The sequence below is a fragment of the Lepidothrix coronata genome, unplaced genomic scaffold (genome assembly GCF_001604755.1).
Source record: "Lepidothrix coronata isolate B3197 unplaced genomic scaffold, Lepidothrix_coronata-1.0 Scaffold184, whole genome shotgun sequence".
NCBI lineage: Eukaryota > Metazoa > Chordata > Aves > Passeriformes > Pipridae > Lepidothrix > Lepidothrix coronata.
In genome coordinates, this window is record NW_016690364.1 from 1,181,177 (window position 1) to 1,204,863 (window position 23,687).

General features: G+C 41.9%; 4 protein-coding genes across 16 annotated transcripts; 3 read left to right on the plus strand and 1 right to left on the minus strand.

Annotated features, from left to right (window-relative positions):
* Positions 1–19: 19 nt before the first annotated feature.
* Positions 20–4,558, plus strand: LOC108505146 (putative protein FAM172B). Of its 5 annotated transcripts, none has more exons than XM_017830871.1 (4): positions 21–352; positions 688–759; positions 2,677–2,814; positions 3,150–4,558. In XM_017830871.1, the coding sequence occupies exons 3-4, from the start codon at positions 2,806–2,808 to the stop codon at positions 4,200–4,202; spliced, it is 1,062 nt and encodes a 353-aa protein (XP_017686360.1). In that variant the 5' UTR covers positions 21–352; positions 688–759; positions 2,677–2,805; the 3' UTR covers positions 4,203–4,558. The 5 variants fall into 5 exon arrangements, with proteins under 5 accessions (XP_017686359.1, XP_017686360.1, XP_017686358.1 ...); XM_017830874.1 differs by having other exon boundaries at positions 91–108; XM_017830873.1 differs by having other exon boundaries at positions 100–122.
* Positions 4,559–5,476: 918 nt separating this feature from the next.
* On the minus strand, positions 5,477–7,409 carry TXNL4B (thioredoxin like 4B). Of its 5 annotated transcripts, none has more exons than XM_017830883.1 (4): positions 7,295–7,409; positions 6,778–6,950; positions 6,279–6,430; positions 5,477–5,832 (listed from the first exon to the last, which is right to left on the minus strand). In XM_017830883.1, the coding sequence occupies exons 2-4, from the start codon at positions 6,907–6,909 to the stop codon at positions 5,667–5,669; spliced, it is 450 nt and encodes a 149-aa protein (XP_017686372.1). In that variant the 5' UTR covers positions 6,910–6,950; positions 7,295–7,409; the 3' UTR covers positions 5,477–5,666. The 5 variants fall into 5 exon arrangements, with proteins under 5 accessions (XP_017686372.1, XP_017686374.1, XP_017686373.1 ...); XM_017830885.1 differs by having other exon boundaries at positions 7,300–7,403; XM_017830884.1 differs by lacking the exon at positions 7,295–7,409 and adding an exon at positions 7,144–7,271.
* Positions 7,398–11,281, plus strand: TRMT10C (tRNA methyltransferase 10C, mitochondrial RNase P subunit). 3 transcript variants are annotated; one of them, XM_017830882.1, is made up of 3 exons: positions 7,398–7,433; positions 9,124–9,277; positions 9,479–11,281. In XM_017830882.1, the coding sequence occupies exon 3, from the start codon at positions 9,510–9,512 to the stop codon at positions 10,761–10,763; it is 1,254 nt and encodes a 417-aa protein (XP_017686371.1). In that variant the 5' UTR covers positions 7,398–7,433; positions 9,124–9,277; positions 9,479–9,509; the 3' UTR covers positions 10,764–11,281. The 3 variants fall into 3 exon arrangements, with proteins under 3 accessions (XP_017686371.1, XP_017686369.1, XP_017686370.1); XM_017830880.1 differs by lacking the exon at positions 7,398–7,433 and adding an exon at positions 7,442–7,489; XM_017830881.1 differs by lacking the exon at positions 7,398–7,433 and adding an exon at positions 7,697–7,945.
* Positions 11,282–12,846: 1,565 nt separating this feature from the next.
* PCNP (PEST proteolytic signal containing nuclear protein) lies at positions 12,847–23,072 on the plus strand. Of its 3 annotated transcripts, none has more exons than XM_017830876.1 (5): positions 12,847–12,958; positions 16,415–16,583; positions 18,546–18,620; positions 19,122–19,177; positions 20,122–23,072. In XM_017830876.1, the coding sequence occupies exons 2-5, from the start codon at positions 16,506–16,508 to the stop codon at positions 20,249–20,251; spliced, it is 339 nt and encodes a 112-aa protein (XP_017686365.1). In that variant the 5' UTR covers positions 12,847–12,958; positions 16,415–16,505; the 3' UTR covers positions 20,252–23,072. The 3 variants fall into 3 exon arrangements, with proteins under 3 accessions (XP_017686365.1, XP_017686364.1, XP_017686366.1); XM_017830875.1 differs by having other exon boundaries at positions 12,876–12,958; positions 16,363–16,583; XM_017830877.1 differs by lacking the exon at positions 12,847–12,958 and adding an exon at positions 13,123–16,339.
* Positions 23,073–23,687: the final 615 nt, after the last annotated feature.

Genomic DNA, 23,687 nt, shown 5'->3' on the forward strand with positions numbered 1-23,687 from the left:
GCACCGCCTCGTCCCGCCCCGCGGGGCCGGGCCGGGCACCGGGCTCGCCCCACGCCGGGGTGCTGCCCCTCAGCCGCTCCGGGCTTTAACTTTCGGGAGTTTATCTCGGTGCTGAGCCGCTGGTGGGAGAAAACCTCACTGTTTTTAGAGAAGCAGTCGAGAACCCACCCCGAGGCAGATTTAGGTTTCCCCTTGCTAACCAGGTTTCCCTCAGCTGGCAGCCAGACCCCAGCAGGGGGTTAATCCCCTGCCGGAGGGCTCGGCTGCCTTATAAACCCGGCTGTGGCCACGGTTTTGCAGCCGATGGCCTTGGAAATCCTCCTAACAGCCAAGAGGAGACAAAGATTTACTGGTTGGAATTTTTTTTTTTTGGGGGGGGGAGTTTGGTTTTGCTGTTGTTTTTTTTTTCAGGGCAGCTTCAGAATTGTAGGCTTTATGAGTGTAGCTTTCTGTTTTGTCCTCTTGGGTAGTGGGAAGCAAAACTGGTTCGGACAAGTGTTTAGTCTCACACTCAAGAGGTTTTAGCTTTAACTTAGGTGTAAATTACAAACGAAGGGTGTTAGCCTGTAACTCCGAATTATCTTGAGTGCTTTTGGTGGCCCTATCACCTGTTTTACAGATATACACCCCAGTACATAAAGTAATGAAACCTGAAACTATGATGGGTTTATTTTCTTTCATGCACAGGACTTATCTACACTCACAGAGAGAAAAAGATTTCCATCTACGATGATGACAGATTTTACAGGAGAGCATACGGTAATGTTGGGCTTTAATAAAGTGGTTTTAAAGAGAAAAAAATCCCAAATCTTTACAGATCTCCTAAAGAGTAGTGCTTACACTGCAGTAGTGTTTAGAATGTGCCAATTGCTGTAACAAACACTAGCTGAATTTACAGCTGAAGTATTTTACAATCCAAACAGAAATGTGGGAGGAAGGAAAAGAGTGATTATTTTTTCTGTAAATGGCATTACTGTGGCTCTGGACTAATAAGTATATGATTCTAAGCTGCTATTCAAGCAAACTCTTAAGTGATAACCTAGTATAAATTGCCTCAAAACTTCTTATTTCACACCTTGAAGGCAATTTTAGGAAGGGAAGTCATACATACACCTCATGTAAAACTTTTTTTTTTGTGTGTGTTTCTGCCTCCTGAAATCTTCAGAAACCTTTCACAGTGCTTTGTAAAGTAGATGTTCAATATTACATACACAGGGTTTAATTTGGAATCACATATCCTTGTTTTGGAACTGAAAAAGCAATGTTGTTGTTAGTAGCTGAAGTAAGGGAATAGTAACTGCCTGCTCATAGTAAGTTGGGAAATTAGTCTTCAGCCTTTTAGGGAGAGAAAGGGACTGAGAAGTGATCCACAGCATGCCACTCTGTAAGGAACTAGCATTTGTCTATTCATAATTGTTATAGAATGCTTCACCTTTATCGATAGACATCTTCCCTTAAAATATGTCCATTTTTCTTCCACTTCATCACCTGGGGACAACAACATGAATATGCATAGCTTCTTCCCTACTAAATATGATCTCTTTTCTATGAATTACCCATAGTTAGTAGTATAGCAAAAAGACTGTTCTCCCATCTCCTTTGTGTCTTTCGTGCCTTCCTGCAGAATGAAAAAAGCATAGATGAACATGTGCACTTGCAATTTCTTTGTGCTGTTTCCTTTCCTTTCCTTCCGAGAAACTGGCAAGACAGTAAATGGATTATGTGTCTTAGAATCTGATTTCCCCCCCCCTTTTCTATATGTACTGATTACATGAGATAAAAAAGAAGGTACCATTTTCTAGCCTGCTCTCTATTAATCAGAAGACAGGAATGATCCTGAAGAGAGGACTTAACATTATTAACCCAATGGAGATTGCTCAAAAAGAAAATGTATGTGGTGTTGTTAAGTTGAAAAGCTAAAAACTTTTTAAAATTTGGATGTTTAAGGAATAATTTTCAATATGGTAATCAGTTTACTCAGGGAAACTTGCATTCCTTGAAAGTATTGGGCTCCAACTCAAGTCGCTTACATGGAAATATTCAGATCACTTTTAGTCCTAGTCCTGGCTTTATCAGATGGTATAGTGAGTTTTAACACAGAAGGTGACTTACTGTGTTCTAAAAACCTCTGTTAGTTCAGCAAGAAAAACTTAAAGGTATAGAGTAGCTTGTACCAAATAACTTGACAAATATAACTTAATGTAAAACATTTAAAAAAAAAAATTACTGTGTCAGGACAAAACTCCTGAAGAGGTAGGATTTTAACAACACCAAAGGTCATGCACTGTTTAGCATTCTACAGCCACTGACAGTCAGAGTAGATTGAAGAGTTATTAGGAAAATAGGAAGTTATGATAAACTTATATAATTCACTGGAGATAATCTGAAACTAGAGACCTCAATCCAACCTCATGATATTTCCAACCTGCATGGACTTTGTTTTCTTCTGTTCCTGGATCACAGTGGCTAGCTTATTCTGCCATCCATTCCTATCCATGTGGCAAGTGCTTGCAATGCTGAATGAATAACCGGAGTGATGAGTAAAAAGCAGACACATACATGCATTATCTGTGCTAGTGCAGTTTGAAGGTAGAACATGGAGAGTGTGCTGGTACACAAGCAATGTGAAGGTTGAAGTCTTTAGTAAGTGCAGCTTGATTTTCTTTAAAAATTTAGGATCCAGTAAGATACTCGGGACTACTTCCAACTGACAATGCATGTACTTCAAAGGCAGCCTTGAAACTCAGCAGAGTTTCAAGATAATGTCTAGGACACAGCACGATAGAAGAGCTGTTAAAATGAACAATGAAGCAGGTACACAAACTTCCTCTTTAAGGCCTTTAGTTCAAACTAGCTTAAAAAGGTCTTTAAATAAACAAACTAGCTTACAAACTTTAACTAGCAAACTGAAATCAAGGCATAATAAAGGCAGATATGTTACTGCTGTTGGAAATTAGCAACTGAAATCTCTTAAGAGATTTTACAAGCAGCTGGTTTACTACACATCACCAAGAGAGAGTCTGGATCAACAACTATTTTCTTTGTAACTGCTTTTAAATCTGAATTCTAATACAGAGGCTGGAGGGGGGGTTAGGCAGGTGTTGTATGGAGGTCTGTTGCCACATTGACATAGTCCTCTTAATTTGTAGTGGTTACAAATACAGCACGAACTCAGCCTGAGGAAACTAATAGAGGGTTCGGAGTATCAAGAGGATCTGAAGTATGACTTCAATATAAAAGGGGAACTGAGGCATCTGGATACAAATGAGTCCTTTGTTTTCAATTATTACAAGAGCAGATTTGAGCAGAATCATAAACGCTATGAAGTTCTGGGACATTTTATTACCCAGTATGTTTATGAGCTCCTGGAGAGGGTCTGCATGCTACAGAAGGTTTATATTCCTACTGATGCTACAGAGGATGAACCAAGAAGTTTCTTTTTCATGAGCAAGAATGCACTAACAAGTTCCTCTAGCCTCATTATACTTCTTCAAGACCGTGGAGTTTTCTGTGCTGGACAGTGGGGGCAAAAGACAATTGTCAGGGATGGCCTGAGACACGGAACACAAATACCATTCATCAAAATGGCCCTTCAAAGCCACTGGGAAGTGATTGTACTGAATCCCAATGACAACTTTGTGGATCTGAGAAGTGAAAAGCATCACTTTTCTACCAGGGAAGAAGCAGTTACTTTTACACAGTCTGTCTGGTGGATCCCCAAGAGGGGCAGCAGCAGCCCTGAGGAGCACACCATGTATGTGTGGGATCATTTCATTTCAAAGAGCGCAGCCAAGAATGTGGCCTTCATTGCCCATGGCTACGGTGGCTTGGTGTTCGTTGATCTGCTGGTGCAGAGAAGATGTGAGGTGATGAATAAAGTGTTCTCCGTGGCCTTCATTGACTCTGTGCACAACACACAGCACCAGACCAGGAACAATCCACAGATACAGGAATGGATACTGAAATGCTGCCGCGAGTGGGTGTCAAACAGTAAACCTCTAAATAAGACTGTGGACTTTCTCTTGAGAACAAATTGTCCCACTGTCTCTGCTGGAACGGAAAAGTGTGGTTTAGCACCCTCCTGCTGTCTCCATGCCATCTTTAAGTACCTGAAGAGCTCCCTGAAAGCTAAAACTGTAACAGCTTTTAGGCATTCACCTATTGCAACCAGAAGCAGCACAAAGAAGAGAGCCAATAAATAAAGGCACACTGGTTTGTTCTTGATAGTAGTCTCTTCCTTTCATAACTGCCTCTACACCTTTCAATCACCTAAGAACCTTCATTTCACTGTGGAGCAACTTAGAGTTTTAAGTTTGAAGCTAATTTGTTTGGTTTTGATTAAAAAAACACTAAAGTTAACTATTAGGAAAGAAATGCATTATTGAAAGCCTTAAGCCACAACCCTTTGGCTAGCTGTGAAATTTAAAGTTGAACACAATAAAGATGTTAAGGCATATCAACTCAAGTATATAATCTTTAAAAATAAACACTCTACAGTTATGGCTCTATAATCAGACTAAGCTAGCAGTAAAACACTTGCTTAAGTGCCTAGCTTCATTAAAAGGACAAATCTGGAACAGAAAAAACATGTAAACAATCTGTTTCTTCCTCACTATGTACCATACATTGCTTAAAATCTTTCAAGAGCCAGAACATCCACCTTCCTTCCTGAAACATTTACTGTTAAGTTGAACAATACTTCAGGGAACTACATACTACTACCTTCCCTCCAGTCAGAGTTGGTGTGCCCCAAACATGATACAGTGAGCTAAGGTAATTTCCATTTAAAGCCAACTAGGCCTGTGAGAACACTGGACATGAGCTGCTGTAGAAATACAATACTCTAGCAGCCTGCAGTTACCAAACTAATGCAAAAGAATGAGATTGCTGTTTCCACTCAGCTGTTTAATTTTACACAGAGGTGGGAAACAGTTTTTAAATGTGCATACTCAAGGTTTGCAATGTATACAAGCAGAAGTTCAAATAATCTTTAAAGTGAATGTAAACAAACCAGTTAATTCTGCTTGTGGGAATTAAGTGTTCAGTGGCTGCAAAAGAGCTTTGAAGGAAGGCAAAACCTTCTCCTGCAAGTGTAGTAGTAGGTTCCCATCTCAGTCAAAAAAACTGTTGAACAGTAATACTCGAGAACAAGATCAACCCCCCTTTTTTGTTTATATCCAATTCAGATTTCAGTCATTTCTAATACTGTTGGAAGGAGCTTCTGTCCTGTTACCAGCATGGGTAAAAGTGCAAAATTCCACTGGAAAGGCACAGTTAGTTGAATGCTCTTGAGGGCAAGGACAGCTTTTCTAATAAAGTAAGGTTTACTGTCATTATATGTGAATGAAAATGGTACAGAATAGACACCTAATAGACTTTACAGTGCCTTGGTTCACTTCAGAAGGTTGAGGATGCACACAACCTGCCTGTTCTATAGGGGCTGGTCAGCATGAAACTCAAAGAACAGTCACTTGTGTAAACTCTATGCAAGAACATGAAGCTTTATTTACGAGAAAAGCATGAGGTGACAGAATGTCTGTCTTCAGAAGGAGACCAATATGATCCTTCAGCATAAACACTCAAAACTGTCCCACCGTGTCAGAGGTGAAGAAAAAAGGATCTAGAACATCGTCCATTTCTGTAATTCTTTACCTCAGGTCAACCCATTAAATTCCTTGGTAGAGAAGGTCGTATTTAGGAATGTTATTGGGATCAATAGGACTTCTCACAATGAGCTTTCCACGCATTGCTCCACGGTAGATCACTTCAATCAGATCTATAAAGTCTTGCTTTGTTTTGAAGCTTCCTACAAATTTGGTATGATCTGGAGACCTAAATATAAGCATAAGATAAAGGTAGAATTATAATGTTAAAGTGTTCACAGCAAAAACACCTAAAGACATGAAAATATGTACAATGACACGAGGGATTCTGATCTGGTCATGCTGAAAGAATGAACACCCTGTAATGGCACAACCAAGCCAGGAATATACTGGGACCTCCAAAGCTCAAACAGGTGCAGTGTCACATCTCAGACTTTAACCATTTTTTTACTATTTTTGCAGAGTCAGGCATATTTGACAGTCAACACCCACTTATTGCATCAGATCATATTTCAAAATGCTTCTCTATTTTATTTTCTACTGGCTTCCCACAGAGTTCTCAGTGCAGATGCTGGTAACAACATTATAGGTTTTACACGTTCCCTTCCCATGGTAACAGAGAAAGACTGATTGTTCTTACAAACATAACAGAGAATGCCACGTAGGATGACTCACCCATAATCAACCTTTATGTGTTGTCCATTGAAGAAAAACACAGTAGATGGAATGTAACTGATGTCAAAATACTGGGTGTACACTGGGACCTTGTTCACATCCACCAGGTAAATGACTGCCATTTTACTTAGGTCATGAGCTGTTTTTGCAAGCTGAAAAGAGTGAGAAAAGTGCATGACAAATGGACTGAGACACAAGAGGAAAAGAGGCTGGCAAGCTTGATAAAGCCCATTTCTCATATGTCTTATCAGTTTAAGCAGGGCTAGAATATCATGTCTTGTCTACCTCAAACACTTTTTACACCCAACACAATAATAACACAAACATTTACTTGCTTTTCAAACCTTTTTATGAATATAGTATAATTTCATTCTACATTTAATTGTCAACAAGTTTTTCATGAGGCACCATACTAGCCAAAAGCAACATATGATATTCCCCTGTATGCAACAGCTGTATTTGTGGAGTTCATAAAAAAAAAAAAAGAAATTACTCTTACAATATCATCGAGCTGCAGACAAACAGCATCACTATCTCTTCCAAAACGGAGAACCAAAACCTTCTCAGCCACACCTTTTATTGCCTGATCCACTTCCCTCTTCGAGGTCAGTTTGGGCAGCAGAAAACTCATCGCGACAGATCACCGCTTCCAGTTAAATCCCCACCTGAGAGCTGGGGGGAGAGGGAAACAACAGAAAACCATAACAACGCACCATCAAACAACAACAACCTGGGATAAAAATAAGCGAAACTTCTCCGCGGTATTAAATCAAAAAAGTTGGGAAAAAAAAAAAAGAGAGAGAGACCGGGGAGAGAGGGGGAGAGAGAGGGGGCAGACAAGGAGAGAGGAAGAGAAATCACAGACCACCACGCCGAGCTGACAAACCCGTCGGGTTCCAGCGTTTGCCTCACGCCCCAGCCCCAGTCCCAGACCAGCGTGGCGGCGGGGCCAGACCCTGTCCCGCATGAAGACCCCACCGCGCCCCCGGGATGGAACACGGAAAAGCTGGGATCACCGCACGCCGCAGGCCCCGCCGTGGGGACGAAGGGAGCCCGGAACGGTGGGCGCGCAGCCGCGGAGCACGGCGGAAGGCCAGGGGCACGGCACCGCGATCGGGCCGGGCCCGCCGGGCGCAGGCGCAGCGGCGCCGCGAGGTGAGCCGGGATGGCGGCGTGGCCGGAGCGGCTCCGGCGCCCACGGTGACCGCCGGGTGCGCCCAGAGCCGCCGGGGTCTGCCCGGCCTGTCCCAACGGAGCTCGGGCGGGGAGGGAGCGCGGCCGGAGCTCGGGCAGGTGTTTCTCGGTGCCCCGGAGGCCGCGGTGCCCGTGGGTCCCGCCCTGCGCGGGGACCTGGGCGAGCCGGTGTCCTGGGGAGGGGAGAGGGCACAGCGGGGTCTGGAGGTAATGTCTCAGATGATCGTGGCTGGTTTAGGAGTTGTTCAGCAGCGGGCCGTGCTGCTCCGAAAGAGCCGCGTGACTGCGTGCCCTGGCCTGGCGTGTCCCCCTACGGGCAGCCTCGTTAACGTAAATAAACATCTAAAGAAAGGGTTCCGAGAGGACGGAGCCAGGCTCTGCTCGGTGATGCCAAGTAATAGGACAGAAGGCAGTGGGCAGAAACTGATGCACAGGAAGTTTCTCCTGGATATGAGGAGGAACTTCTTTACTGGGTGAGTGACCACGCGCTGGAACAGGTTGCCCAGAGGAGGTGTGGAGTCTCCCTCACTGGAGATACTCCAGAACTATCCGGACACAATCCTGTGCTAGGTGCTCTGGGATGACCCTGCCTGAGCAGGGAGGTTGGACCAGATGACCCGGAGTGGTCCCTTCCAACCTGTCCCAGGCTGTGATTCCGTGTGTGGGCAGCTGTGCTGGGGAAGTAAGAAGAGTTATTCAGAGTCTGAAGTATCAGTAAAGGCCCTTTCTGTGCCTGAGATTAGTTATGGTGAAGCCATGCTAAAAAAAGAAAAAAACAAACGTTTATGTTTTTTACAAATCTAAGTTCTTTAAAGAGGTTTAGATTGAGTCTTGCAGTAATGATGTTAGTGTGAATGTTGGACACACTGGAAGGTAACTTGGCTTTATCAAAAGCTGTCACCAAGTGTTCTGATTGTGTAAATCTGATGTTTAAATATTGATTTAATTGAAGCTCCAGTAATATAAGTTAATTGAGGAACTTATCCCTTGATTTCTCCAAGGTGGACAAAATACTTATTTGATTATTATTTTTGCCATTAGGTTTAATGGTGAAATGTAAAATTAGGAACACCTCTATAGTAACACTTCTCAACTTTCACATTGTTAGGTTGGTTGTTTGTTTTTGTTCCTTTTATCTTAAGAACAGTAGTAAATGAGAAGTTGGTCACCAGTTTGACCAGTTACTGTATAGTAAAAGCAGGCCAGGTTATGTCACATTTCTTAATACACAGCTCTTTCTATGCCTCATCTGAGCAGGTACATATATATAACCCCAAAATTAGATTTAACTTGTTCTTCTGTACATCAAATTATTTTTAGGTTATTAGGGAGATCATGAATTTTGTTTTCAAAATGTTGAGCTAATCTTAGTTTTGATCAAATCATGTTTTCTCAAGCATTGAAACTTCACTGATTTTAGTTCTGTAGTGTGCATAGGACAAAAAAAATATTAAACATTCTTGGGTGTTTTTTTTCTGCAGACCTTTCGCATTTAAATACAAATGCATATGAAATTAATGGGGCTGTGGGGTTTATCTCCTTAGCTTTATGTGCCAATACCAACTTAATGGGCAGTTTAGTAAAAAGAAAAAAGATGGCCCTTTCATATACTGGTTGCTTATTCTTCCATTTCTTCTTTCTCTTTTCACAGCATAGATAAATTTGGTGTATAAAAATATTTCCGATGTCCATGCAGCGTTTCACTGACTTGGGTTGAAAAGGCTCCTGCTCATCATATGGTACAGAAAACTTGGTACAGATCTTGGACAGTACTTGGAGGTTGTGTGACCACATTTTGAATTGCAGTAAGTATAGCTGTTTTAAGCAGCAGTGCCACACATACTGTTTTTATTTAGGAAACAGTAAAAAAAGTAATAGTGGAAATAGGAATTTCTTGTATTCTCCAAGAATTAAGCTATTGTCTGTGTTACTAAGAATAAAAATTAGTGTGTGTTTTCTTTGTGATTTCTTACGAGTTGTTTTTTCTTCTTATTGGTGTTTTGCAGATAAGTGTTTGAACACAGCACATGTCTAAGTATGCAGTCTGCTAATATGCTTCTGAAAAAAATAGTAAGAAGTTCTGTCCTTCCAGTTGCTGCACAACATGAGATGAAAAGGGATTTGTTTCCACTCAGTAGAACTCTGAGTTTATCACTTTGTCTGAAGCAGGACAACTCATGCAAACCCTCAGAAAAACTAGATTTAGATGCGTGGAAGAAGGTAATGAAGTCTGGGTTGCAAGAAGAGGTCAGTGAGACGGTCTCTGAGCCTCAGGAGCTTTCCAGTTTGGCTGCTGCACGTGAGACTGTGGAGATGTGGAGACTAGCTGGCAAATTAGTTCCAGAAAATGTCAGTGAAGAACAGCTAAAAACGTTTATGGAGTGTCCTTCCAAGTCAGCCAAAAAGAAGTATTTAAAGTTTTTGTATCTCAAAGAACTTTACAAGAAAAATGACAAAAGAAAGATGGAAGAGAAAAGGGAAAGGAAGCTGGAACCACAAGAGCAAACTTCAAAAACGGATGAGACCAAAAAGAGTCCATTTTTATCTTTGTGGGCCAGCACTATGGATAAAGCCTACAACTGGAGGGCTGCTCAGTCCATGATCTTTGGCCAGCCTCTGGTATTTGACATGTCTTACGAAAAAGAAATGTCTGTCCGAGAAGTTGCAAACACAGTGAAACAGTTGGTCCAGAGTGAAGGCTGCAATCGGAGGGCTGTGGATCCATTCCACATCCACTTGTGTAACTTCAAGGATGATAGCCTCTACCATAGGGAATTTCTTAAGCATTATAAAGAGGCGTGGGGCAAGCTGCTTATCACTGTGACAGAGCAGTGCTACACAGAAGTCTTTCCAAAGGATAAGCTCATCTATCTGACAGCTGATTCTCCCAAAGTGATGAAAACATTTGATCATGATAAAATCTATATTGTCGGGTCGATGGTTGACAAGAGCATAAAAACAGGAGTCTCTTTAGCACGGGCGAAGCGACTGGGATTGGAGACTGCAGCCCTTCCGCTGGATAAATACTTGCTTTGGAATACTGGTGGCAAAAATCTTACACTGGATCAAATGGTGAATATTTTATTAACCTTGAAAGATACTGCCGACTGGAAGAAGGCTCTGGAGTTTGTTCCAAAAAGGAAATATCATGGCTTTGTAACCAAGCCTGTAAGTGAACTGAAAAAAACCTTAGACCTGGTGAACACGCTTAAACTTAGAAAGAGACAGGAAGAAGTACAAAAGCAATTTGCCAAGAACTACCCTAAGAAGTATAAACTAAAGCAGAAGTAGAGTGATGGAAAAGAGAATGACTTTTCTTTTTTTTTTTTTTTTACAGGCAAACTGTGCCCTTTAATGCTCCAGTTTCTTGGGATATTTAAAACTCTGTTCAGCTCTTTATCTCAAAACATGTCTTTGTTGTTTAAGTTTGAAATGACTGCTGTTAGGGTTGCCTTTTTTTTTTTTTAATTACCTTAGTAGTCCAGTCCTGTTTAAATTTATGCACACATTATTGAAATTATGTAAGAGAAATAATATGTTCTAAAAAAATTACTCTGCACAAAGAATATCAGCCTGTTCTGTTGAACCATGCTGGGACAAGGGTGATTGTAACTGAATGCAAAGGTCATTGTTCAGAGAACACCTCCCTGCTTTCGATTTGCAGTGGTTGGAGGCTGTCTATAGTTTTATGCTAAAAGATTACTAAGATGAAGTAGAAGAGACCTCCCCATTACTTCCTGGATCTTCTTTTGGTGTGCAGATGCATTGACTTTTGGATGCTGAACTAAAAACAAATGGGAAAAACCTTGCTTGAGTTTGTGGAGCTGCCCATTTTATTTCTAGATGTTCTGTCTGGCACAGATCAAGTCCCTGTTTGAAAGGAATAAATCAAATTTCTTGACCGTGCAAAAAAAAATAAAAAGCTTTTATCCCCAAGTGCCTGTGTTTTCAGGCCATGTAATGTAAATTTCCCACAGTGCTGGAACTTTTGAGGTGATAAAATGTCCTATTAGTATTTCAGGAGGAGAGACCCTTCTGTCTGGAGCACAAGAAGGGTTTTAAGGGGTGCTTAAATTGTTAATTTAATCAACTACCCTGATGCTTGAAGTCAGTGATGGCAGGTGGTGAGTTTGGTCCTGAAAATTAAAAAAACTAGGAGAGGGGAGTATAATTTCACAGAGTAGACTTCAAACATACCAGGGGTTGGTGGTGTGCACTCCCTGTCTCACCTCTTGGTACACATCGTTTGAGGGGGGGAATTTCTCACCTCTTGGTACACATCGTTTGAGGGGGGAACTGGAAAGCAGAAGATTCTCTACTCCAATACTGCCTCTCACTGCCTGTGAGGCACAGGAGTCTCCAGGCATGGATAACCCCTGGCTCATGGAAAGACTTGGTTCCTTTCAGCTGTCCATGGTTGGGCAGTACACAAAGTTTCACCCTAGGGTGGTGTTTCAGGTGCTGCTTGAGAGCTGTCCTCAGCTCCTATGAAGCCCTCAGGTGCAAGGACGGGCTGTGTGAGTGTCTGTGCCACACTTGGGCAGCACCTTTTTCTTCACAGGAGGAAGAGACAACATGGAGCTGCTGAGTGCCATAGAATGATGGAATGGTTTGGGTTGGAAGGGGCCTTAAAGAAGTTCCAAAACCCCGCTGCGGGCTGGGTACCATGTCCTCCTGTCATTTGCTGTTTGCCATACAGCCTCTTCTGTGACTGGATTGCACACTGGGGAGGGGAAATGGTGTCACTGCTCACTTGAGCTCGTGTTACAGTCACAGAATCACAGAACAGGTCAGGTTGGGAGGGATCACCCTGGGTCATCTGGTCCAACCTCCCTGCTCAAGCAGGGTCATCCTAGAGCACGTGGCACAGGATTGTGTCCTGATGGTTCTTGAATATCTGCAGTGAGGGAGACTCCTCACCTTCTCAGGGCAATGTCCCAGTGCACACTCAGGCGCACAGTAAAGGAGTTTTTCCTTAAGTTGAGCTGGAACTTCCTGTGCCTCAGTTTCTGCCCGTTGCCTCCTGTCCTACTGCTTGGCACCGCCGAGCAGAGCCTGGCTCCATCCTCTTGGCACTTCCCGCCCCCGCTGCCCGTAGATACTCATACACCCCGATGAGGTAACGAGGTCACGATGTTGGTGAAACACGGACCGTAATCGCCAAACCACGCGCGGCGGGGAGGGCGCGCCGGTCAGCGCGGCAGCGGCCGCGATTCCTCCACACGCCTGTGACGCAGCGGCTCAGCTGGCGGTGCCGGGGGCCGGCGCTCCCCGTGAGGGAAGGGAAGGGAAGGGGAGGGGAGGGGAGGGGACCGGTGCCCATCCGCGCCCGCCGGGCCGTCCCCGCGCGCCGCAGGGGCGGGGCCCCGCGGAGGGGCGGGGCCGGCGCGTGGCGCGTGCGCGGCGCGGGAGGCGGCGGAGGCGGGGGAAAATGGCGGACGGCAGAGCCGAGGGGGAGAAGGCGAAGCGGCCGCAGCCCGCAGGAGGTGAACATGTAGTGCCTCTCGCCGCGGAGCTGTGGGGTGGGAATGGGGTCCGCGCTGGTTCCGCAGGGGTGGGGAGGGCCCAGGAGTGCCTTCCCCGGCCGGGCGGGCCCGGGCCGGGCCGTGTGATGCCCGGCCCTGCGGGGAGAGGGGGCGGCCCGGGCCTGAGGGGGCTGCGCTGGAGGATAGGCCGAGTCTGGGCCTGCTGTCCTCAGCCTTACAGGCACTTTTGTAAAACTGTGACATCTTCTCCACGCAAATGTGCTATTTCTCTCTGTTAAAAATACGCGGGATACTTATGCTGTGTTTTGAGAGAAATTCGGTTGTTGCTGCCTGCAAGGATGAAGACAACACCTTAAAGCTTTACTTTTAGCACCTGCGGTACCTTTTTTACATATGAGTACAGTGAATATTCCTTAATTGCCTTTTTAAGCATCTTGGGTTTTTTTTGCTTGGCAGCAACCTGTAAGTTTATGTTTTGGTTTTATAATATCTATATTGTAACTGGACAGCCTTGCCTTTTCTGCACTATTCGAAAATTTTTAATGGGATGTTTCTTTTCTTTTTTCTTCCCTTGATTTAAAGTTGAGAGGATAATGTCTTTTCAAAGATAAACCTTTTTTTTCCTGGTGTGTTTCTATTTGTGTTGTAGTTGGGTTTTGGTGGTTTTTTTTCAGCTTAAATATATCTGTAGACAGAGGGCATTTCTTTGATCTGCTGAAAAATTAAATCAGGCTTGTAAACCAGTTAGGACAGCCTCAAGAGTGAATGTTATTTCTGATAATCACTGACATTTGAACAGTAATACTTGATTTTTAGGTAGTTCCTTGACTCTTGGTTCTCTGTTGGTTTTTGGTGGGCCTTTGGGTTTGATTTTTTGATTTTTTGGGGTTTTTTTTGTATTAGTAGTACAGTAACTGGAGAGCATCAGTACATAAGTAATCCTTAGTGCCCTGTGTACTGTTTGGTGTGCTGCAACATGGTCTTAATGAGTTATGGTACCTTGGCCCTAAGGAAGAATAGTTAGCTCTTGATGATTTTTGAAAGCAGTTTGGAATCTTTAGCCTTTGCCAGGGTTAGTGGGGTTTATCTTAGAATTAACTTAGTTGTGTCTGGTTTGTTCCCACCTCCACCAGTGGTCGCACTCCTGGAGACAAGAGATCCTGGAATGCTGTGCAGCTGGCACTGTCAGTCTTGTCACTGCAACCACCTGGAGAGTGGAAGTTGTGCACTCGTGTGGTTTGTTACACATGAGTAAAACTCCTCTGTGCAGTAGGACAGCTTTTTATTTCTGTGATCCACAAAACCAGCACCGATCAGTCTGGTTTTGGAAATAGTGCTAGTGCTTTTTGTAGGTGAAGTGTGATCTCCTTGATATCTCTAGGAAACAATAAAGAAACCTTAATGTTTTGGAATATATATATATATATATGCATGCATTGGCATGGGAGAGACCTGTTTCATGGTTAATATGTGTCTGCATTTCTGTTTTCTGCAGAAATCAAACAGCACAGCAACTCCTTGCCCACCTTCCCCAATTGTCCTGTACCCCTTATAGCTCTGCAGTTCATCCTACATCAAGCCTAGTAGAAGTAAAACTCAGAATGCAGTGATAGGAGCTAATTTTGAGAGAGATGCTCCTTAAAATTTGGTGAGAAGACAGATGTGAGTAGGTTGTGTTAGGCTTCCCCTTGTGCTTAGCAGTATTTGAGAATTTTCCCTTAAAGAAGTAAGCTTCAGTGTAATTAGCTTCAAGCTAGCACTAGTTTCAGAACCTGGACTGGTCCTGTGTGCCCTGAGATTTGGGCTGCTGTGGATTTTGTATATTATGAAAAAATAGACTTTTAGGCCCATGGTTCCAGCACTCTTAAGGACAGTGAATCTCCTACCTACCCTTGAGTCACAATTCTCTAGTGTACCGAGGCTAGACTTGGAATATTCTGTTTAATGTAGTTCCACGGACTAGCTGTAAAGACCTTCTAGTCTTGCAGATTGCTGTTTGGTAAACCGTGCTAAGTCAGGTACCGGTACCCAGGGTCACTTGTGTAAATTTTGCTTGTTTCTCTTTCCTCTTTGGTTTTTCACTGTTATATCTGTGCTTTCTGGGTCAAATTTCTAGTGAAACTGATTAAAGTTACAAAATATTTTTTGTGATCTGCCATATTTCCAAAGGCGAACAATAAATCTATTTTTGTTTCAATCACTTATCTTGGTAGCTGGAAGAGTGGGGTAGAAATGCTGCTGAAATGGTATATTCTGCTGCTTATGATTTGGGAAATAGCAAATACATGTATATAGATGGTGTCCCTAGATTTCCTCTGTCCTGATGTTGTTTGCTGCTTTTTTTTCCTCAGAGCTACAATATTGTTGACCTCCAGTTCAGACTTCTCTCCCGTTGCTCCATCTTACTTAGTAGCTTTTTGCCATTAGCTTTTTTCCCTGATGGTCTGAACTTGCTGTGCATGGAATGTCCTGTTCTCCACTTGATACGATGATGAACTGGTGCTAACTCCAGTTTTTCTTAAACTGTTACTGTGAGCACTTCCCTGTCCATTCCCTAATGTGTGTTGGGGTTTTTTTTTCTCCTGCTACTGCAGGAATTTGCTTATTGCAGCAGCAGGGAAGTGTCTTTTTGCTGAAGCATCTACTGTGTTCAGTGTGAGTTTTCCAAGGACACCTTTGTCTCTTGGTGTAGCTGAAGAAGCTGCTTATGTAGGAATGGAAATGTTACTGGAGTGTTTTTTAATCTGTGGTTCACTGTTCAGCTGCTATGTTTTCCATGACTTTATACAAACCTAGAAAAGGTGAAAAATATATATATATATATATGTTTTTTTAGTGCTGATTCCTTCCTCAAGCAGAGCTTGGCAGATTTATTACAGATGAGATGCGGACAAGCAGTGACTTGAAAGATGATTGAGACAGCCGGCCTCACTGCAGTCACTCCCATGGTTTTAGAGTTGTGCCAGACAAGCCTAGAGACTGGCATGGACATGATTTTGTAGAAATTTAGTAGAATTAATTTTAACTTAGATTATCTACTCTAGATTTGGAATTGAGATTCCAGTTATCAAAGCTTATCTATGGCAACTTAAAACCCTAAAAAGATTTAGTCATCTACATGTAATTTACTACGTGAACTTTGACTTCCATACTAAATAAAAGAGATGGTGCTTCAAGATTGTTTTCCTGGCTCATACAAAAGAAGTTCTTTACCAGTAGTGGAGTGCTTGCAGTTTCTTCTCCTCTGTGTTTTGCTGTCCACTAAATGTACATTGGTGGAAACTGCTGTCACTAAAAACACCTTACCTATTGCACCCAAAGTATAATGCTTTTTGAGGTTGCTGCTCCCATCAATCTGCTCAGTAAAAGTAGCTCATCTTGGTAAGTTGTTTCGACTTCACCAGGACCTGAAGAAGAGGCAGAAAAACCTGTGAAAACTAAGACTGTTTCTTCCAGTAATGGAGGAGAAAGTTCGAGTCGCAGCGCAGAGAAACGGGCAGCTAATGAAGAAGCTGAAGACTTCACCACAAAGCCTGCTCCTGCCAAAATGTCCAAGTTTGGATTTTCCATAGGCAGTCAGACAACAAAGAAGGCATCTGCAATATCCATCAAACTAGGAGCAAATGTAAGTTGCCCGAGGGCTTTTAATTTTAGGGAAACTGAGGCAAAAAGGGTAGCACTTTGGGAAGGCTTCCTTGCAAAGGGAAACCTTGAATTCCATGAGGGTAACTTGGATAAAGTTTAAGCAGGCATTGCAGGGCCAACTAGTTGTGCATGTGTAAGTACTTCAGGGTGATTAATAACAGGTCAGTTGTCTTAGGAAGCAAAAGACTTGATTGAAATGAACTGTTGATCTTTGAACATAGAGAATAATTTCATAATGAGATTTGATAAGTCTGGAATAATTTCCTAAGGGAAATGAGCAGACTTGTAAAACTGCTCAGGCTACTTTGAAATGAGTGCTGGGAACCTTATGCTATAGGATGCTTAAAGCTGCAAGAAAGCATCTCTTAGATGGCTTAATAGGTTGTCTTCCACTCCAAAGATCTTATTCTGGATGGGGAAGTACAGTTGATTTTTCATGACTTTGCCTGTGCTTTGCAAGGTCAGTATGATTCATTTGTACTTTATGCAAGACACGAGGCTTCCTTACATAGGGTACTAGGAATTCTGATGCCCTTTATTGTCCGGTACAAGGTATCCTTGTGCTTGTTTAGATGTGAATCTGATGAGTCTCTTTACTTCAAAAGCAGTCCTCTATAGCTTGGGCAAGGACAAGCCTGGCACTGCCTCTCCATCTAATACAGTTCATTTACGTTTCCTGCCTACCACTGTGATGGATACATTATAAATCCTTGTCTGCATTAAATTCAAACTGTAATCATGAAAGGCTTGCACCTGCAGTGCCAGCATTCTACAGATCTGCAAAAGATTAAAAGAGTGCTCTGTTACTTTGAGATGGGAGATGTGGGCTGGCAGCGTTCTAGGGTATGAATGCAATCAGGTCAGCTCAGACTGAGCAAGAATTGACAGAGCTGCCTTCTCTGAGCCACCAGCATGCTTCAGTTTCTTATGTCAGAAGATGCTTGCAGTGGCAATAAATTGGGCTCAGGATTTCTGGCTCACTGCATTTAGTGGGTGACTGACAGTGCACCAGATGGGACAGTGCTGAAACTTATCCTGTTTCTTTCCAGTCATTTTTAGTCCCTTAGAACATTACCCATCCCTGCGGAGCAGATGCTTTAAATATGGTACAGTGTTTTACTGTTGCACACTGTCAGTAAAGAACAGCTGTAGACAGTTGCATAAGGACTCTGCTGCAGTATCAGCTTCTATGAGTATATATTAAATAATCACCAATAAAGTAAAAATGGAGAAAGCACTGTATGTAATTGGTTTAGATATCTGGAAGTACTGTAGAAGCAAACTGTTACTGGTGACTTGGCTCTTAGTGGTGTCAAAACAACTTTTGGTACCGCTGTTGTATTACTTGTAACAGTTGTGAGTTTGACAGCTTCCTACACTTTTAAATGGAGGAAGGTTTTTATTGGAAATAAAAATAATACTTTTCAAAGGAGCTTTATATTAATTGGCCTGTGTGATACACACTGATGCTCGTTTGAAAGTATCGAATTAAGCCAAAAAGCTGTTATATTGTTAAAATACTGGAGAATAAACATATTCATCTTTCTGACATTGATGGATAAGAATACTCCAAAAGAATAATGGAAACAGTGACATAGTAAAATTTTGAATACCACAACTTACCCAGGATCTTTTTAATTGTTCATGTCATGCACCAGTGGCTTAGTAGCCTTGCAGTGTGCTAGAAAGTTAAGACCTGCTTGTGGGGAGCTGTAATATGAGAGGGCTGAGCTTGCTCAGAGTGTATCATGCTTAAACAAGCAGTCATTTTTCCTTTTTTGTTAGAGAAACCTTTATGTGCTCGATTCAAAGAAAAACTTTTCCCTCTGATTGCCCGTTTCAGTGAAGATGTTTGACTTCATTTACCAAAATATTTTAAAGGCCAAGGGTAGATTTTTTGAGTTAGTAGACTTACTTTACTTGTTTATTTGGTCTTTTTCAGAAGCCTAAAGAGCCTGTTCCAACCCTGGCTCCAAAAACCCTTTCTGTAGCAGCAGCTTTCAATGAAGATGAAGATGTGAGTAATAAGCCAGTGATCAACACAAAATACCATTGGTGTGGGAGGCAGAGAGAGTGGGTTCTCTAAGGTTTTCTACATAAATGTCAGGAATTTTCAGCCTAGAAGCATCTCTTGTGTTTCTGCTTAAGAATGTACAACTTTGTAGCTCTGTGTTGGTTCAAGAAGTCATTAAAGTGCTGATAACTTTTCCCTGAAAATGAGATGCACAACATAATTTGAATTAATGGTTGCTTTTTCTGGGCTTAATAAAGGGGAGGTGAAGGAAAGTCATGCTTCTGGTTTGCTAAATATCTTGTCATGTCATAAATATCTTGCTCCTTCTTACACAGAGGTCAACAAAGGAATTTGTATTTCAGTCTATAACCTTGTAGAACCTCTGTTCTGTCCTAAGTCTCTTTGCTTTCCTGTGGGGCTGGAGTCCATCCTTTATCTTGTCAGGCATTTGAAATGTTCAAAGGCAAGTGCCCAGCCATGCTCTAACCTCCTTTCTCTCTGCAGAGTGAACCAGAAGAAATGCCTCCAGAAGCCAAGATGCGCATGAAGAACATAGGAAGGTAGGTCAGCTTTTAACTGTGGTTTGGAGAGAGGTGAGTGTGTGAGAATGACACTGACCTCCTCCAGCACAGGTCAGATCTTGCAGATGTCTTAGAAATACAGGAAGATAGAATGGGCTCAGAAATTTTTCTTTCCCGGAAACAGGAAAATTTTCAAATGTTGTGTCTGTAGGTTAAAAGTAGTACATTTACGTTTGAACTTTGAATCTTATTTGCTGCCTTTGCGATGAAGAAATTGATTCCGCATTAAATAGAAACTTGTTTTCTTCTTGGAAAGGTAATGGGTGGGAGTTCCTGCTTGCCACTATGTATCTTTCTGGTTCTCCATTTTGTAAGTTGCCTTGAAGTAGGGCAGTCTGGTGAGGTTTTTTAACTTCTGTACAAGGGGAAGATGCGAATCATCTCTTTCAGAAAGAAAAAAAAAATTGTTTATTTAAACAAATATATGTAGTTCTTCTGCTTGCTACAGATTTGAGTAGAGGGCCAATCCTAAAATTAATAGGGACCTTTTCAGAGTAGGCTTTGCTTAAATTAGGGATGAATTTTAGGAATATGTGTTTTAAAGGTGTTTATCACGATAGACTGCTTTTAAAGTTAATCCATCTGGAGGTTTTCTAGTTTCGTGGGGGTTTTTGTCTCCAGTAGCAAATTTGGATCCTCAGTTTTTTAATCCTTGTGAAGAATTCTTCAGAGCTGCAGCAGTTACTGCCACTCCCACCTCCTGCTGCCCCATCTCATTGCTCTGTTTTGAGATGCTGTGGAGAGATCAGTTCTGTGGCCAATTTGCCGTTGCTGATAGTGAGGACTCCTGATGTAACAGAAAGAAATGTGTGGTGGTTTCTGGCAGCAGATTGGACTTGAAATTGGTGTTTTCAGTGTCCCATTGCACAGACTGCTGTAGTTGAGCTGACTTTCTTAACTGTTCTTGTTTTACTTTTTCACAGGGATACACCAACCTCAGCAGGACCAAATTCCTTCAATAAAGGAAAGCATGGATTTTCTGACAACCAGAAGCTATGGGAACGAAATATAAAATCTCATCTTGGAAATGTCCATGACCAAGAGAATAACTAAATGATGTGGATTACAAGTTGGGTGTTTGGGGGGAGGGGAGGGTGTAACGTTAAAGGAACAGTTTCCTTTTTTAAGAATGGTATGAGACTATCTTTGGAGCCACTTTTTTAAGATTTTGAGTGGTACACTAATGAATTAGTTTGAAATTAGAGGTAATTTATGTTTTCTATACAGATTTCAAGGCATTTGCTAATTTTGTAGTTCATGTGATTAGTTTCAAAAGGTTACAGATAATAAAGAAATTGGAGTGGTACCTTTTTAAGAATTTTTTTTTGGTCAGTGATTAAATAAGGTGGATGAAAAAGGTTACTGTCTCTTTAATCAGGTTAAAATTGAATGCCCGTGCATTCTCACTTCTGGCTCCCTCTTCATAATAGGAGAAACAGTTGACTTCTAGGAATTCTGCTAAAGAGAGAGCATTGTTTTGTGCTAGAAGTGTTACTGGACTATTAATTTGAATATAATCTACACAGGAAATAATAAGAACCTGGATTTTTTTTTCTCCCTGCAGTCACCTTTTTGTTAAGTCTCCGCAAAGTAGGAATTATGTTGCTCTGAGTGGCTCTGGTAACTTAGTTCTAATTTTGTTTTAAACTTCATGTAGGATGTGTAACCTTCTGTGGCCTGTTTCATCCTAAGGAAATGGGCCTTGTCTGTATATTAGATACAGTCTGTAAAGAATATTCACTACAAAGGTAAATCAGTATTTTCAGTGTGCTCCTCTTAAATCATCAGCCTTGAGTAGTGCTTGTTAGCATTTCCTAGTGGTACACGAAAGCCACCACCAAAAATACAAGCTAATGTACATTAAGCTTCACATTTGGTTGAAATATTTTTCTTTACTATGCCTAGAAGGAATAAAAGCCACACCAAAAATCAGTAACTCACTGCTTAAGTATGAAAAATCCAAGATGCACTTTCCCTGTCTTGCCATTTAAAACAAAATGCCTTGATGCTATGACCTCAGTGGACACTATCAGGTCAAAGAATACTCTGTCTGCAGTTTTAATGCTTCTAACAAGTGTCGACTTCAGAAATAAAACTTGACCTTTTCCTGCCTGTCTGCCTTTTGCAGTGATTTTCAGCCATGACATTAGTCTGGTCAGTTTAATTTCCTGGCTTTCATACTGCAGAACAGTGCTGTAGGATTTTAGTAATGACTGTCTAAATTTTAGTCTAATCTAGATTGCATATTTTTAAAACATTGTACTATCAGAACTGGTTAAACAAATTTATCGACAGCAACACCACCACCTGCGTTCCCCCTACCCCAAAAAAGCATAAGTTTTTTTTTAAACTCAAATACCTGATAGTGTCAACCCCTAAATTAATTTCAGCCAGGAACTGGTTGTAGAATTCAGTATACAAATTGCTTTTATCTTGCCTCTAAAACCTTCGTACTGAAGTTGAACCTGCAAGTGCAGAAAGGAAAGTGCATCTTGAAGTGTATTTTTTTATTATTATTATTATTATTATTATTATTTTAGGAAAGCTCTGACCACTTAGACTTTTGAGTTTGTAAGTTCTAAAAAATATTTTTTGTATTTTTGTATTGTATGTGTAATCTTTTTTCTTTTGAAGTCTGATGCAGTTGAATACCTGTAACTGTTTTCTTTAAAAGCCTTGTTATAAACGTAACATAAAAATGTATACATTATTTTTTTTTCCATAGCAGAAATACTTGGTTTTTTAAAACAAAACACACTTTCAAAACTGACTTTCAGGACTTCCAAAACAGATTTGGGCATTACTGGAACTAGGCAAGGCAAACTTTTCACTTATTTTCATCACATGTGGTTATGTTTGTTGAAATAAATCCCTTTAAGATAGTGGTAATTCATAGTGAACAGCTATTTTCTCGTGCTCCTTAGTAGTTGCTCCATATTATGTTGATCACTTTTATTAGGAAAAAAGCAAAACAGAATTTTGAATAAGAAGATAGCTTAGAGATCTGGTAATTTTTTAGTTGACATACCACCACTGTTTTCCACATCTTGGGCTCAAGTAGACACTCATATCCAGAGTTTCCTTGTACTTCAAAATCATTTAGGAAATTGCCAAGCAGAAGAGCAGACACACTAGGAAATACCTTCCATGCCAGTGAGAGAACAAAAGTTATATTTATCTGTCTTACTCCTATGGTGAGTAAATAATTACAGACTGGGAGAGACTGCAGAAGCTTCTAAAGCTCAGTGATCCTGCCTCACCTGATGCAAGTGTTCTCTTCCTGATGCTTCATGGAAGAGAATTGACCAAGGTGGCCTCAGTCCCTGTAGGACTTAGTGCCGGACAAGCTGGATCTTGTAGCTACGAGGTGTCTGCTGGTGTTTAATGTCTGACACTTGAAAGAACAAACTGACTGACCTGAAAGGCAAATGTTACCTAGGAATTCACTTGAAGCTGTGGGCTCTTGTTAGAATATTAGAATAGTCATGGTCTTTGTGTGCTGAGAGCCTCTTTTTTTTTTTTTTTTTCCTAAGAATGTTCGAGAATCCTGAAACTCCTGGTAAACTATCTGATTTAGCTGTCTTTAAGTGCTTCCAGGAGGTGTGCTGAGACCATTAATTGCTTAGAATAGCAAGGTATGTATAGCTGTCAGTGGTTGAAATGTCTATCCATCTAACTTGTGTAGTTTTATCTCAGAAGGCTTATGCTTACTTAGCAGGAATTAGCACCTGAGCAGCCTGCAGAACGCTGAAGACATGAGGTGATGTGAGGAGTTACCTGGTAACCTCCTCTGTGCTACCCTGCAGCTGGGCTGTTTTGGGCCTGCTGGGTTGTAAATGAATCCAAACTCATCTAATGCTAACTATATTAAAATAAAATTAAAAAAAAAGAACCCAAAGAAAAAGAACCAAAACAAACAAAAAAGGCAACCCCCCCCCAAAACCCAATGCCAGAACAGTGCAGTGTACTACTGCTGGCAGTGTTGCAGGCAATCCTGGGTGTAGCCGCTTGACTAATTTCACTCCTTAGAGTATGGGAGGTGCACTGTCCAGATTCTCAGAATCAAGATTTTAGAAGGAAGAAGTCCCAGCCAGCGTGTCTCTAAGGTGCCATTTCTCAGGCTTGTGCCATGTCAGGGATGGCCAGTCACAGGGTACGCTGACCTTTAGCAAAACCAACTCTCTGTGTCCCACCGTGAGCATCACGGCAGCAGCCACAGCTGCTGCCAGATGTGTTGTGCTCCGTCTCTGTGTCTGCCGGGTTTGCAGAGCACCCCTTGACAGGACTGTGCTGAGCTCTGTGTGCTGGCTGTGGCTTTACCAAAGTTTGCTTTGTGAAGAGACTTGGAGGAAAAGTCAGCTTTTGAGAAAAGGGCAGTCTCTGCTTCCTGAAGAGGCAGATGGGTTTTAAACTACTGGAAATCACTGGCATAAGTACAACTCTGTCTAGAGTAAGGTGAGACACATCTGTTTGGAGAAGCAGCAGAGTT

Bases quoted from the DNA above. Each gene is read 5' to 3' on its own strand.
- LOC108505146 (XM_017830870.1), top strand. From the start codon at position 730: ATGATGACAGATTTTACAGGAGAGCATACG. The intron at 760-3,149 runs GTAATGTTGGGC...CTTAATTTGTAG, and splicing joins ATTTTACAGGAGAGCATACG to TGGTTACAAATACAGCACGA.
- TXNL4B (XM_017830883.1), bottom strand. From the start codon at position 6,909: ATGAGTTTTCTGCTGCCCAAACTGACCTCGAAGAGGGAAGTGGATCAG. The intron at 6,431-6,777 runs GTAAGAGTAATT...CACTCTTTTCAG, and splicing joins GTCTGCAGCTCGATGATATT to CTTGCAAAAACAGCTCATGA. The intron at 5,833-6,278 runs GTGAGTCATCCT...GCTTATATTTAG, and splicing joins CACATAAAGGTTGATTATGG to GTCTCCAGATCATACCAAAT.
- TRMT10C (XM_017830882.1), top strand. From the start codon at position 9,510: ATGCAGTCTGCTAATATGCTTCTGAAAAAAATAGTAAGAAGTTCTGTC.
- PCNP (XM_017830875.1), top strand. From the start codon at position 12,904: ATGGCGGACGGCAGAGCCGAGGGGGAGAAGGCGAAGCGGCCGCAGCCC. The intron at 12,959-16,362 runs GTGAACATGTAG...CGACTTCACCAG, and splicing joins GCGGCCGCAGCCCGCAGGAG to GACCTGAAGAAGAGGCAGAA. The intron at 16,584-18,545 runs GTAAGTTGCCCG...GGTCTTTTTCAG, and splicing joins CCATCAAACTAGGAGCAAAT to AAGCCTAAAGAGCCTGTTCC.